The sequence below is a fragment of the Pristiophorus japonicus genome, chromosome 6 (genome assembly GCF_044704955.1).
Source record: "Pristiophorus japonicus isolate sPriJap1 chromosome 6, sPriJap1.hap1, whole genome shotgun sequence".
NCBI lineage: Eukaryota > Metazoa > Chordata > Chondrichthyes > Pristiophoridae > Pristiophorus > Pristiophorus japonicus.
In genome coordinates this window covers 143,889,887-143,904,830 of record NC_091982.1, presented here as the reverse complement: position 1 = coordinate 143,904,830, position 14,944 = coordinate 143,889,887, and the positions used below count along the sequence as shown (strand labels likewise).

Sequence of the window (14,944 nt, the reverse complement as noted above, 5' to 3'; positions counted from 1 at the left end):
TGTTTTTGTGGTTTGTTTTTAGGTCCCCCCCCCCCCCACTCCAGGCGTCTCTCGGAGCGCTCCCGGCCCAACTCTTTAGCTCGGGGGTTTCCCATGCTAGCACACAACGCCTACCTTAGTGCTGCGTCCCCTGACTCAGGGCCCAGATGCCCAATGTCACTTACTGAGGCGCAGACTCATCCCGGGCGCTAACTTTACAGCCCCGGTGTCATTAACACCCCAAAATCATCAAAGCCAAAAATCCAGCCCAATACATCTTGGGGTATTTGAGTATTATTGGTACCTGTATTTCATATACACTGCATGTAAGGGGTTGGGTTTTATTATCTCATTGATTTGATTGAATGAAGAGTACTAATCCAACGTTTTCAGTGTTTCCCTATTCCTTGAACTTGTATGGCAATATCCTACATAAACCAACCAAGGACCACATCATTTCCCTCCGCCAATTTTCTGCCTCGTGTTTCCATTCCTCTCCTGTATTGTGGTGCGATGTGTTTCCATGGGTACTCGCCAATACAGACCAGGCATCGAGTCGTGGACCTTCTGGTCTAATGCCTCGGAGGTGAGGTGAGAGTGACTGCCCTTGACATCAAGGCAATATTTGACACCCCCCTTTCAAATTCTCCTCCAAGTCACACACCATCCTGACTTGGAAATATAAAGCACAGTTCCTTCATCGTCGCTGGGTCAAAATCCTGGAACTCTCTACCTAACACCACTGTTGGAGCACCTTCACCACAAAGACTGCAGCAGTTCAAGAAGGTGACTCACCACCACCTTCCCAAGGGAAATTAGGGATGGGCAATAAATGCTGGCCTTGCCAGCGACGCCCACATCCCGTGAACGAATAAACAAAAGTACTGTGGTGTCTTTACCCACTGAGCCAGAGGAGAGTTGCTAAGCCTTTCAGAGTGAAAGCAAGGCACAGAACATAACCAAATGAAACTGGATGCCCTTTTTTTCCTGTGGTTGATTTGGAGAATGCACTGATGAACAGGTAAGAGCCTGCATTATTGTGACTAATTGACTGCTTCTTGCTATTTGCAGAGAGATAGTGATGGATGTTAAGCTCGGTGAAGGTGCCCGCCCAGACTGTTCCGTTGTGATTAAGGAGCAGTTACCCCAAGGACTATACGTGGATCCATACGAGCTTGCATCACTAAGAGAGCGTAACCGTGGAAAGGTATGAGCAATTCAACCTTGCATTATTTGTCAGTAATAAGGACAGAAGTATGAGCATTGTGACCTTGCTTAGTTATTTTGGTCACTTTGTCATTATCAAAGTGAAAAGTGTCACTGCTAGGGTATGCAATATAATTTTCACAATGGCAGTGTTACAATCCATCTCTCCTAGGTTACATGTAGCACTGGTATGTATCTAGGATAAAACTGCAGTGTCACCATCAAGCAAAGTCAAGTACTGTATATGCTATATACTGGGTAGCATTCCTTACAATGTACCAGCAAATAATTCCACACCAAGTATACAACAAGTTAGCTATAAGGTACAAACAATGGGCTGGATTTTCTGTTGTCGGGGTGAAAACGGAGGCGGGACGGGAAAGTTACCAGCCGGCAATAGTTTGTGCCTTGATAAGGAATTTTCGGCATCTGGGCCCTGTGTCAGGGTCACAGTGCGAGGGGAGGCGTTGTACACATTGCGAGGCGAAAATATGGGAAACCCGTGAACTAAAGTACCAGGCCGTGTGTGTTCCGAGAGAAGCCTGGGAGGGAAACCTTTTCTTAAAAAAAAAACATCCCAAAACATTGCCCACGTCACCACAACACAAATCGCTAAATAAATTTAAAAGAACATAAGAAATAGGAGCTGGCCCCTCGAGCTTGCTCCGCCATTCAATAAGATCATGACTGATCTGACCTTGGCCTCAACTCCACTTCCCTGCCCGTTCCCCATAACCCTTGACTCTCATATCTATCAAAAAGCTGTCTATATATTCAATGACCCAGTCTCCACAGCTCTCTAGGGCAGAGAATTCCACAGATTTACAACCCTCTGTAAGAAGAAATTCCTCCTCCTCTACATAGATGACCTGGAAGAGGGGACAGAGTGTAGTGTAACAAAATTTGCAGATGACACAAAGATTAGTGGGAAAGCGGGTTGTGTAGAGGACACAGAAAGGCTGCAAAGAAATTTAGATAGGTTAAGCGAACGGGCTAAGGTTTGGCAGATGGAATACAATGTCGGAAAGTGTGAGGTCATCCACCTTGGGGGGAAAAAACAGTAAAAGGGAATATTATTTGAATGGGGAGAAATTACAACATGCTGTGGTGCAGAGGGATCTGGGGGTCCTTGTGCATGAATCCCAAAAAGTTAGTTTGCAGGTGCAGCAGGTAATCAGGAAGGCCTTCGTTGTGAGAGGGATGGAGTACAAAAGCAGGGAGGTCCTTCTGCAACTGTATAGGGTATTGGTGAGGCCGCACCTGGAGTACTGCGTGCAGTTTTTGTCACCTTACTTAAGGAAGGATATACTGGCTTTGGAGGGGGTACAGAGATGATTCACTAGGCTGATTGCGGAGAGGAGGGGGTTACCTTATGATGATAGATTGAGTAGACTGGGTCTTTACTCGTTGGAGTTCAGAAGGATGAAGGGTGATCTTATAGAAACATTTAAAATAATGAAAGGGATAGACAAGATAGAGGCAGAGAGGTTGTTTCCACTGGTCGGGGAGACTAGAACTAGGGGGCACAGCCTCAAAATACGGGGGAGCCAATTAAAAACCGAGTTGAGAAGAAATTTCTTCTCCCTGAGGGTTGTGAATCTGTGGAATTCTCTGCCCAAGGAAGCAGTTGAGGCTAGCTCATTGAATGTATTCAAGTCACAGATAGATAGATTTTTAACCAATAAGGGAATTAAGGGTTACGGGGAGAGGGCGGGTAAGTGGAGCTGAGTCCACGACCAGATCAGCCATGATCTTGTTGAATGGCAGAGCAGGCTCGAGGGACTAGATGGCCTACTCCTGTTCCTAATTCTTATGTTCTTATGTTTTGAATGTTCTGAAACTCTGCCCCCTAGTTCTAGAAGAACAAACACTCACAAGCACTTGTACCGCATTTTACCTTGCTCACCGCTGCCGGCACGGTTGGACCGCACCGATTTCCCAGGCGATCATTGCGAGGCGCGATTCTAGGCTTGCACGTCGGGCAAGAGCCAAAACTCAAGACGGTGTCACAATGAGAGGCGTTACATACCCGGCGCAGTCCTTCATGGACTGGAGGATCGCGGCAGGTCGCAGGAGACCCGAACGCCGCTTTTCACGTCGCTCCGGGGCGAAACCCCGAGTGCAAAGGACCAGAAAATCCAGCCCAATGTACCTTAAACCCAACTTTAGTCATCGTTGTAGTCGTACGCAGCTTTTTGATTGCTCTTTGACTGCTAGCTCTTGCAACAGTGGCAACCTGACATTTATTTCGACCCATTTTCCGCTGATCTTATTGAGGCTTGTTAATGAGCTGCTGCCGTGTTTTGGTGGTGACAGCATGACACCATTATGCACAAATATTCTTTGCAAAGGCATATTGCCACAGCCAGCCCTGCATATGTGCAGCTGCTGCACCTTACAAAATAAATGCAGGAGAGCTTTTCAGTTAGCTCCCTCTCTGAGCCGGGTTGCAATGTAAAAGCAGCTGTGCATTCTAATGTTGAAGTGTGAAATGGGAAGCACTATTGGGTATTCATTTTGATTATCAGTACCATTTATTTCAACAGCAGCAATGGTGCTAACACTATTGCATTATAACTGGTAGTACTAACCATTGAGAATTATTCACTTAGATGTCTGTAGCGACACTGGTTGGTGTCTAGCTTGTGGTGCTGGCTATTAACGTTTGTGACTGCTGTGCAGATATTCGTTCAGAACGCGATCGACATTGAAGTTCCAGAATACTTAGCAACAATGCACACGATTATCGTCTACCTCGAGCCTGACCCCAGACACACTGGACATTTTACTGGCACAGTTCCAGTGCATATACGATATCATCGACCAACTGACACGGAGGAAACCAACGCTTTGGTGACCCTTGCACATCCACATCTGATGATTCACTGCCAGAGAAGTATGTAACCAATTAGAATGCGTGGCATCGGATTTTTTTTCTGCCTTCCAATTTTCTATCCTCTCACTCCTCCTATTGTTTGGGTATGGTTCTATAGAGGCCAGCTATTGTCTCGTTCCTCATCCAGTGAGTCTAGACTGTTTAAATCTGGGGAGGCACCACACCCAATCCCAATCCCATCCGCACCTCTTTCCTACACTAACATTTTCCAGCAAGATATCACTGGATAGCCTCATCATCATCATCATAGGCAGTCCCTCGGAATCGAGGAAGACTTGCTTCCACTCTTAGCATGAGTTCTTAAGTGGTTGTACAGTCCAATACGAGAACCACGGTCTTTCTCACAGGTGGGACAAATAGTCGTTGAGGGAAAGGGTGGGTGGGACTGGTTTGCCACACGCTCTTTCCGCTGCCTGCACTTGAATTCTGCATGCTCTCGGCGATGGGACTCGAGGTGCTCAGCGCCCTCCCGGATGCTCTTCCTCCATTTAGCGTGGTCTTTGGCCAGGGACTCCCAGGTGTCAGTGGGAATGTTCCACTTTATCAGGGAGGCTTTGAGGGTGTCCTTGTAATGTTTCCGCTGCCCACCTTTGGCTCGTTTGCAGTGAAGGAGTTCCGAGTAGAGCGCTTGCTTTGGGAGTCTCGTGTCTGGCATGCGAATTATGTGGCCTGCCCAGCGGAGCTGATCACATGTGGTCAGTGCTTCAATGTTGGGAATGTTGGCCTGGACTAGGACGCTAATGTTGGTGCGTCTGTCCTACCAGGGGATTTGTGGAGACATCGTTGGTGGTATTTCTCCAGCGACTTGAAGTCTCTTGTTGATAGGAGGCTCCCGAGATGAGGGAAGTGGTCCATATTGTCCAGGGCCACGCCGTGGATCTTGATGACTGGGGGGCAGTGCTGTGCAGCGAGGACAGGCTGGTGGAGGACCTTTGTCTTACTGATGTTTAGCATAAGGCCCATGCTTTCGTATGCCTCAGTAAATACGTCGACTATGTCCTGGAGTTCAGCCTGTGTGTGTGCGCAAATGCAGGCGTCGCCTGCGTACTGTAGCTCGACGACAGAGGTTGGGGTGGTCTTGGATCTAGCCTGGAGACGGCGAAGGTTGAACCGGTTCCCACTGGTTCTGTAGTTTAGTTCCACTCCAGCAGGAAGCTTGTCGACTGCGGTGGAGCATGGCAGCGAGGAAGATTGAGGAGAGGGTTGAGGCAATTATGCAGCCCTGCTTGACCCCCGGTCCGGACGTGTAATGGATCTGTTGGTAATTCCCGTATTGGACTGTACAGTCACCCAAGAACTCACTTTTAGAGTGGAAGCAAGTCTTCCTCGATTTCGAGGGACTGCCTATGATGATAATATAGATACATGGTAATTTCATCCTTAATTAAAGACTGAAATTTTCTCCAACACAGATGTTAAACTAACTGGCCTTTAATTTTCCGGATTATCTCTGTGTCCCATTTTAAAAATGTCTACTATATTGGCCCTTGTCCAGTCCAATCGCACACATCCACACCCGAGATATAATTTCTCTGCAATTTCCTCATTCATCTCACTCCGGATCCTACGATGTATCCCCCGAGGCTCTGGCACTTAGTCTTCCTTTAGTCTAGCCATGGTATGTAAATTTTCCTTTTATTGTGCATGGCTCTCAACCACTTCCAGACTTACTTTCTCTCCCATGTCCTTCGCTTTACTAAAACCCTATGCAAAATACTTATTACTCTGCCATTTTTTGATCTTGATTTGCAAACTTGAGAATTCTCTTCTTTTATCCTCCCTTGTCTCTTTTAGATAATCCATTGCTGGCAAGTTGGAAGCTTGGTGTGATTGAGGCTCCCTGCTCAGTGAGTAACTCCAGTACCTGTAGCTGGGTGAATATTAACTATCAGAATGTAAGTTGCTAACTTCTTTAAGACATACTACTGTGTCTCACCGGGTGAATCTATACTTCCTTTTGTAGATGCATGTTCTATGTACCTTGTGTAGAAATAAGCACAATTGTTCCCCTTTACCCCATTGCACCCGTGGTACAAGCAATAACATACAACATTATTTTAATTTGGTATAAATATCATTGCTTGTAATGCTCCTATTGCTTATTACTTAGTAACGTATTCATGGCCTCGGGCAGGAGAGGAACTTTGGTCTGTCTAGCCCACTATTCCTTTGGTACAGCCCATTTGTTGTCGAGAACCTGTCTAGGTTTTTTCTTGAAACCAATTGGGGTTTCCTGAAACCACCTGTGCCAGTTCACATATTTTCCGCCCTTTTAGATTAACCAAAATCCTCTTGCACTTCTTTTTTTTTAAATTTAATGCAGCTATGAAAATGCTTGCTGGTAAAGAAAGATACTATCGGGGCGAAATTGGGCTCAATCGTTAAAGTTCCAAAATGGCGTCTGCGGCATGCGCACACACTTCTGACCCGAAGTGTGCCGGACGCCATATTTGTAAACGGGTTGGTGCGCACGCACCCAATGTTTGCCGGAAGTATGCAGAGCAGGCAGACCATGCAATGCTGATCTGGCACTAGCACTGCCATTTTGGAGTTCCTTATTTTGGCTGTTGCTGCAATTCTACTCATTTTGGGTGCTTTTCCATACTTGCTAAAAGTTTCAATAATGATAGGGTGTAAGGCAGGAGTGGTTAAATGTTGGCAATGGAATGGCAGAATCATAAACATTTGCCACCTGAAAAAATAGGGGCCGAGGTTATGGCCTGAAATTGTTGAACTCGATGTTGAGTCCAGAAGACTATAAAGTGCCTAAACGAAAGATGAGGTGCTGTTCCTTGAGACCGAGATGGACCATGTGAAGGTGAGGGAAGGGTGGAAATTGGAAGCAAAGTGAATAAAATTTTCTAGTTCTGGGCGAGAGCAGGAAACTGCATTCATCTAGTTATTTTAAATTAATTTTCAATTGATAATGCTTGGTTTTAAGAGGAGTGAGAGTCTTTGCAATCTTTGCAGTGTGTAAATCAATGTTTATAACAGCATTCATCAAATTTTGATTGATAATGCAACTTTTCTTCCTAATAATTGAATTGGATAAAGTGGGGGAGAGGTTTGAGGGGGAGTAGAGAGTTAGTTGGAAATAAATTGGAACATTTTTACCGGGCTTGATGATGCTGATATTACACACCATGGGTTGGATATCTTCCTACAGCCCGGAGTTGCAAGACTCAATGTCCAGGAAAATCAGGAACACCACTCTTTTGGCTTTCTGAGCTCAGTAGCTGATTTTCTGCTCTCTGCTTCCATCAAACAATACTCCATGTCAGGAATGGAATTTATATTTGTAGAGTTGACTGTTTTTCATATAGTTTGCTGTGAATCAGAAATAAATAAAATGTTGTTCTTAAAAAGCACTCCCACCATAGTAAAATACTCAGACTTGGAATTTGGACCGTGGGATTAGTACGTATGGATGTACAGTCACATGCTGGTAAAATCCCACCACCAACATGTGACCGTTTCCTATTCACAGGTTACCAAGCTGCAGAATCTCTTCCTCTTTCTGGTTGCTGTATCTCATCTCTTTTCAGGTTGCAGAAACCCGAACGCTACAGGTTCCTGTTGGGCGAAAGAAGCATCTCCTGGTTGTGACCACTGTGACGTTACTCACTACCGTGCTGTGCTGCGGCCTGCTCATCAGAGCCGAGTGGATATATGGCCAGTTTGAACACTAACTTAAAGACAATGGAAGGCTGTTAAAAGGTGAAGTTTCCAGTCCTGGCTGTTACTGGAATAAGAACATGATAATTAGGAGCAGGAGTAGGCCATTCGGCCTCTCGAGCCTGCTCCGCCATTCCATAAGATCATGGCTGATCTTCTACCTCAACTCCACTTTCCTGCACAATCCCCATATCCCTTGATTCCCTTAATATTCAAAAATCTATCGATCTCTGTCTTGAATATACTCAAAGACTGAGCCTCCACAGCCCTCTGGGGTAGAGAATTCCAGAGATTCATCCCCCTCTGACTGAAGAAGTTTCTCCCCATCTCAGTCCTAAATGGCCGACCCCTTATTCTGAGACTGTGACCCCTGGTTCTAGACTCCTCAGCCAGAGGAAACATCCTCCATGCATCTAACCTGTCAAGCCCTGTAAGTATTTTGTATATTTCAATGAGATCACATCTCATTCTTCTAAACTCTAGACATAGGGCTAGACTTTCGGCACATCATCGCCCATTTAGCGCCCATCTAAACGCTGAGATTCAGGGTATCGCCCATTTTTTGATGAAAGATGGAAACTAGTGCCCAATTATAGCCCATTTATCGCCGGCGCATCTTTCGGCATACAGGAATGAGCTGCATCGCCTGGCCTATTTGTTTTAAAAGTGACGTCATCTTCGTGCAAGGCCAAGAATACTGGTTATAATGGAAATTATCGCTCAGGTTATCGCCAAACGCTACTTCGGCATTTCGCCCATAATTCGCCCAAATGATTGCTGGCCCAAAAAGATGCTGAAGAAAATCTGCAATCACCTGACCTTAATTTGGCACTACGGACGTCATTTTAGAACTCGGAGGATCTTTAATAAAAGGCTGCTTGAAGTGTTTCTCCTGACAAGCAATTTGTGAGTGATTTTAAGGGTGTTTTTGACTCTTACTAATATTTGTTGAGGACAAATTAAAGAGAGAGATTAAGGACATTTATAGTGATGTGGCCTATAATTTCTCAACCAGTATTGATCACTACTCACATGCTGCAAAATAGAGATGAGAGAAGGTTTATTGAAGAGCATTATGTGCCCAATCAAAGAGGTGGCAGACTGCTCATGAGGAGGAGACGTTACACCCAACGCATTTACAGGGATAAGCGATCATACCTGGACTTGTCCAATAACACTTGCTTTCGAAGGCTGCAATTCCGAAAGGAGGCCATCAGTGAGATATGCCAGCTCATCAAGGGAGATCTGCAGCCTATCAGCACTATCAGGATCAAACTGCCCGTTGAGGTTAAGGTTATTGCGGCACTTTCCTTCTACACATCGGGCTCCTTTCAGGCCTCAGCTGGTGACATTTGCGGTATCACTCAGCACGCCACACATTGCTACATTCGACAGGTGACTGAAGCCCTTTACACACGCAGATAGACTTTATAAACTTCCCTATGACCAGGGAAGCAGAGAGAGGGCTTTGGGATTCTCGACTATCAAACTTCCCCAAGGTGCAGGGAGCAATAGACTGTACGCACATCGCCCTGCGAGCACTTTTACAGGATGCAGAACTGTTTCTGAACCTAAAGCGATTCCACTCGCTGAATGTGCAGCTCGTTGTCGACCACAAGCAAATATTCCAGGCAGCATCCATGATGTGCACATCTTGTGTGAGAGCACTGTCTCTGACCTGTTTAACAGTCAGCCACACTGTCACGGTTGGATGCTGGGGGATAAAGGATATGGTCTTGCCAGCTGGCTCATGACCCCCCTGCATAAGCCCCAGATAGAAGCTGAGAAGCGCTACAACGAAAGCTATATAACTACACGCAGTATCGTCAAAAAAACAATTGGAGTTCTGAAGCAGCACTTCAGATGCCTGGACCACTCGGGAGGCAACCTACAATACCACCCTGAGCTGGTCGCTGAGTTCATTGTGGCGTGCTGCATGTTGCATAACCTAGCTATCGGGAGAGGACAACAATCGGCAGAATGACCTCAGTGGATTGAGGAGAAGACATTTGCGAAGAAATGTCTTCCGAGTCAGAAGGAAGTTCTTCCTCCTGCCTCGCATCTGTGTGCTAGCTGGTTGTACGGCACCTTGGGGTGCAGTGCCTTCTCCCGACACTATCGCGTGCCGCAAGGCACCTACGGAGTCGGTCGTTCGCCCCATTGCCAGAACTATCTGTTCCGTGTCTTCCGTTATTCTGACAGATAGTGTGGCAACGTTGTCGGTCAACCCACCAAACGCCTGGAGGAGCTCTCGACCTATGTCGACACTCGCCCGCGACAGCGACACCATGTCCTCATTGCACCTGTCGCAGCGCGTGCTTACCTCGCCGATTCAACCTCCGCGGGGTCGGTGTGGGCAGTGGCTGCCTTGGAGTTGCCTGCTGCAAGCCGCTTGGCCCCTGCTACTTCATCCATTGAGGATGACGTGGCCGCAGGTACCACAGATGAGACGTCAGGCTCGGTTTTGTCCTCCTCCTCACTTTGCTGTTCGGCACCCGTGGTGTTGACGATCTGCAGCGCTGCTGGTGTTGATGCAGGGGCCTCCCGTTGTGCCTGGGGAGCTGGAAAAGATCATTGAGATTATTAGAAAAGAAGGGGAAATATGAGAGTGCTTGCACTGCGCAGGGATATGTACGAGGAGCAATGCTATTGCAATAAATGTGAACGAGGGACGTTACATATGATTAACATGAGAGTACAGAAACTGCATGCATAACATTACATCATTCATATATTATAATTAAATTACTCTAAATTACCACTGGTTTACCTCTGCTTTACACATTACTCACGTGGTGCACCACCACGGGTGGCAGAATGATTATGGGTGCTCACTAGTGCTGCGACACATTCTTTCAGGTCAGTGAGGGTGCAGTCCAGCAAGCCCTCCTCCAGTCCGTGTCTGTTCTGCATGATACTTAGATATCTTCCTCTGCAAACGTGACAAGAGCATAGCATAAGCTAATTGACTAGATACTATTACGGAAACACAACAGATACTGTAATTCACAATTAGTCACCCTACATGCTATTCATCGTTAACGTTAACATTATATACTAATACGGTTTGTATCCACAATGGATGCATGTTTATAACATCTATGTTCAGAGAAAATATTTAATAAAATCGTGTTTATGAACTAATGCTTGACACCAAACATCTTCCGTGCAATCTCCAGGAAAGGCCCCATCCACGGGCCATGCCATTCGGCGCCACACGTTTAAAAAATCCACGCACCGGCATCTTCCGCACTTCAGGATGAAGTTTGGGATCCGGAGTATGATTGAAACACGTGAACGCATCCATTTTCGGCGTGGAAGCAAGTCATCCTTGTTTCGAGGGACTGCCTATGATAATGACTGAGTGACAGCAGCCAGAGAGACTCACACAGTCTGGATAAAGGCGACCGGACCCCTCAGTGCTCAGTCGTGCCCCATCCACCAACCTAACCAAAAAGGAGACAGTGCCCAAGTTAAAGAGTTGCTCACAGCCGAATCTTGGAATGACACATTCAATCCAGCAGATGCCATAAAGCAAAAAGATGATCAAATACTGGACACTCCGAGCAATAAGACAGACAAAAAGTGCACGAAAAAGAAAAAGAAAGAAAAACATCACCTTCTAAATTTAGAAGAATTCTCCTTCTAAACTAAAGTGGTAGAAATGACGAATGTTTGCGGTCTGTCTGTTTCCAGTCATTCCTTTGGCTACAATTTTTGATCAAAGCCTTTAAATAATAATTAATAATGTTGATTAATTATTGTTGATTAATACTGTTGTCATCTCAGCAAAATTAGACTTAAAGGGCACAGGTTCCGACCCCAGTCCAAATCTTAGCAGGGAAGCTACCCAAGATTACCCAGCTTAATTATAATCTGGCAGATTTACATTCTAATTAATGAGTCAGTGCATCATTACAATTTAAAATGTAATAATTGAATATAGGCAACTCTCGATTATCCGTACACTGATCTAACGGGGAACCCGCTGCAATGGCACTTTTAAAAACGAATAGTGTCCCGTGTACACACAGTCCTGCGCTGACCACTTTCTGCACGTGTCCGCCACTGAGGGTGCCACCCAGCCTCTGGGGTAAATAAAACCGAGACTCATTCGACCTCCAGTGGCTGAAGCCTTTAGACTGGCTATTTCACCTTTCAGCCTCGCCACTGGCCCTGATTGCAGCACTAGCGGGGAATGAGTTCGGGTTTCTAGGCAGGATCTGGGGACCCTGCATGCTGGCACCGTCCGCCTTGTCTGTGCTCTTTCTCTGCCGACCGATGACTGCCGAAGGATTGGGGATTAGGCTCGTCAAGTTGGTGTTCGAACTACAGTAGTTTCAACATTGATTTGAGGGAGGGGTCATTGACTCCAGCAATTTAATCTAGCATCAAGTTATAAATTTGGGACCCAAACATTCTTGCCAAGTACGTGCACTCACCCTAGTGGCAAAATAGTTTACCCAGAATAGCCCGATCCCCGAGGGACCCGGATAATCAAGAGTTGTCTGTACTTTTGCCGATGCAACAAGACTGTTCCATCGCTTGCAGCAATGATCTGCCTCACATCTATCGTGGGCCACCGATGACACCAGGGCGGCAATATCACCCCATATTTTTTGATAAATGCAGGGTGGAGGTTTCCCATACCCATCCCGGGTTAATTGGCCCCACCGATTTTCCACTTCATTCACTAATGCCTCATTAGCCTCATCAGAGAACGCTTTCACCCTCCTCCCTGAAAGCGCCTGCTGCATACTATCTGCAGATTCTTCGTTTGACATCTTGACCACTCCACACACTTCTTTCCAAACCTCTCTCTCCCTCTCTTTCAGTCTTCTGAGCATATGCAGATGACCCTGACCTCCTGAATCACTGGAAAAAAAAACGCGCATGCGTAGCATGTCTGTTGCTATGGACGCCAGCCTTGCATTACTGAATACATCGCTAAGGCCCATTTCACATCGTTATGGCTATCGCCCAAATTAAAAAGGCGAAACTAGCGGTTTTTAAAACGGGCGATATTCCAGTGATCCTGAAAAATAACAAAAACACTAAAGCTGGAAATTTCGGCCAAAACGATCAAAGTGGAAAGTCTAGCCCTATAGGCCTAGTCTACTCTATCTCTCCTCATAGGACAAACTCCCCATCCCAGGAACCAGTCTGGTGAACTTTCATTGCGCTCCCTCAATGGCAAGTATCTCCTTCTTTAGGTAAGGAGACCAAAATTGTACACAATACTCCAAGTGCGGTCTCACCAGGGCCCTATATAATTGCAGTAAGACGTCTTTACTCTTGTAATCAAATCCTCTTGTAATAAAGGCCAACATACCATTTGCTTTCTTAATTGCTTGCTGTACCTGCATGTTAACTTTCAGTGATTTGTGTATAAGGACACCCAGGTGAACACCAACATTTCCCAATCTCTCACCATTTAAAAAATATTCTGCTTTTCTATTTTTCCTACCAAAGTGGATAATTTCACATTTCTCCACATTATATTCCATTTGCCATGTTCTTGCCCACTCACTTAGCCTGTCCATATCCCCTTGAAGCCTCTTTGCATCCTCCTCACAACTTACATTCCCACCTAGCTTTGTATCATCAGCAAACTTGGATACATTACATTTGGTCCCCTCATCCAAATCATTGATATAGATTGTGAATTGCTGGGGCCCAAGCACCGATCCTTGTTACAGTCTGCCAACCCGAAAATGACCCGTTTATTCCTACTCTGTTTTCTGTCATTTAACCAATGTTCATTGGATGGTTTGGAATGACACACTGCTGTGGAATCCCCTTTATATATTCAACAATTTTGCCATTTAATGTGTGCCCTTAATAGCCCTAGCTAATCTCTGGCCAGTTAAGTATTAACTTGGAGGCTCCTGGCCGTCCTAGTGTTCGGTTGGAAGTGAAACATACTGTCACAGGTGCAATTAGAAACTTTAAAAGATGAGTTCCCACCCCTCCCACCGCCCTCCACCAGTATCCATAGCTGCTTGCAGTTAGTGCAATGTACATGCAGAGCATTGATTTCCCCCTCCTTGGCATCCCATATGCTCACATTATGTGGGGGGGGGGGGGGGCGGGGGGGGGGGATTGCTCTGATAAGGGTCGTGTTATTGTAAATGCATCCAAAAATATTACAATTTCATTGCACATAGCAATTCTTACCCTGTGTGGTAAAACTCTGACCTGCACCCTATTGTAAAATAGGGTTTGTTGTCCTGGAATCCCCTCCTCTTTCCCCACAACCCTGTAGTTTTTTCCCGCCAAGTATTTATTCCATTCTCTTTTGTAAGTTTCTGATTCCACCATCTGATTCCACCACCCTTTCAGGCAGTGCATTCCACATCACAATAACTCGCTGCGTAAAAAAAATCCTCATGTTTCCTCTGGTTCTTTTGCCAATCACCTTAAACCTGTGTCCTTTGGTTACCGACCCTTCTGCCACTGGAAACTGTGTCTACGCTATCAATCATCATAATTTTGAAAACCTCTATCAAATCTCCTCTTAACCTTCTCTGCCCTAAGAACCTCTTCGAATAATGAAATAATTTTTCATTATTTTGATAGTGCTTTCAACAATGAAATAATTTTTCATGAATTTATGTGCATCATAAAGTGGCTCAGTATTGACATGACTTAAACCAGTCTGTCACTGCAGAGCAGTGGGAGCACAGTCACAAGCTTGGCATTTCACTTTCCCAGGGAAGCATTTCGTTGGATCATTTTGTCATCAACACAATTTTTAATCCAAAATGAGTTCAGCCTCCCAAACATTCCTTTTTTAATAATATCTGGTTGGCATGAGTGAAATTATACCATGCGATACCAGAGTACGAATGCTAACGTGTTGGTCTCAAATTCCTGTCTTTGTTACTATAATAGAGCACTAACCCATTTATTTTAAATGCGCTAACATCTCTTGGTATCTCACAGCATCATTTTGGGGTTTCTGCCACTGCAGCAAGAATGGAAAGCAGATACTCCTTTGATCTTTTGCTGGTGGGAGTCTGCTTACTTTGTGTGTGTCTGTGAGCTACGTAAAGGGGGCTGGTCTGGATACCTTTTTATACAGATTGCACAAATTGTACGCATTGTCTATCTCTGATACTTTGTGGAAGAGACTAATGCTGGCAATTCCCTCTGGTTCTCTCGATCAGCCGCCAGAACGTCGGTAGA

At 45.6% G+C, this 14,944-nt stretch overlaps 1 protein-coding gene across 3 annotated transcripts in view; it reads left to right on the top strand.

Annotated features, from left to right (window-relative positions):
• LOC139265800 (bcl-2-related ovarian killer protein-like) overlaps nt 1-14,944 on the top strand; it is a 105,069-nt gene that overhangs the window by 9,446 nt on the left and 80,679 nt on the right. For 2 of the 3 annotated variants that reach the window (XM_070883237.1, XM_070883238.1), the window contains exons 3-5: nt 1,051-1,186; nt 3,868-4,081; nt 5,876-5,976. In XM_070883237.1, coding sequence (XP_070739338.1) covers nt 1,051-1,186; nt 3,868-4,081; nt 5,876-5,976 — 451 coding nt within the window. Of the gene's footprint in view, nt 1-1,050; nt 1,187-3,867; nt 4,082-5,875; nt 5,977-7,749; nt 7,799-14,944 lie in introns of those variants that run through there. The other variant, XM_070883241.1, reaches the window with a different exon arrangement.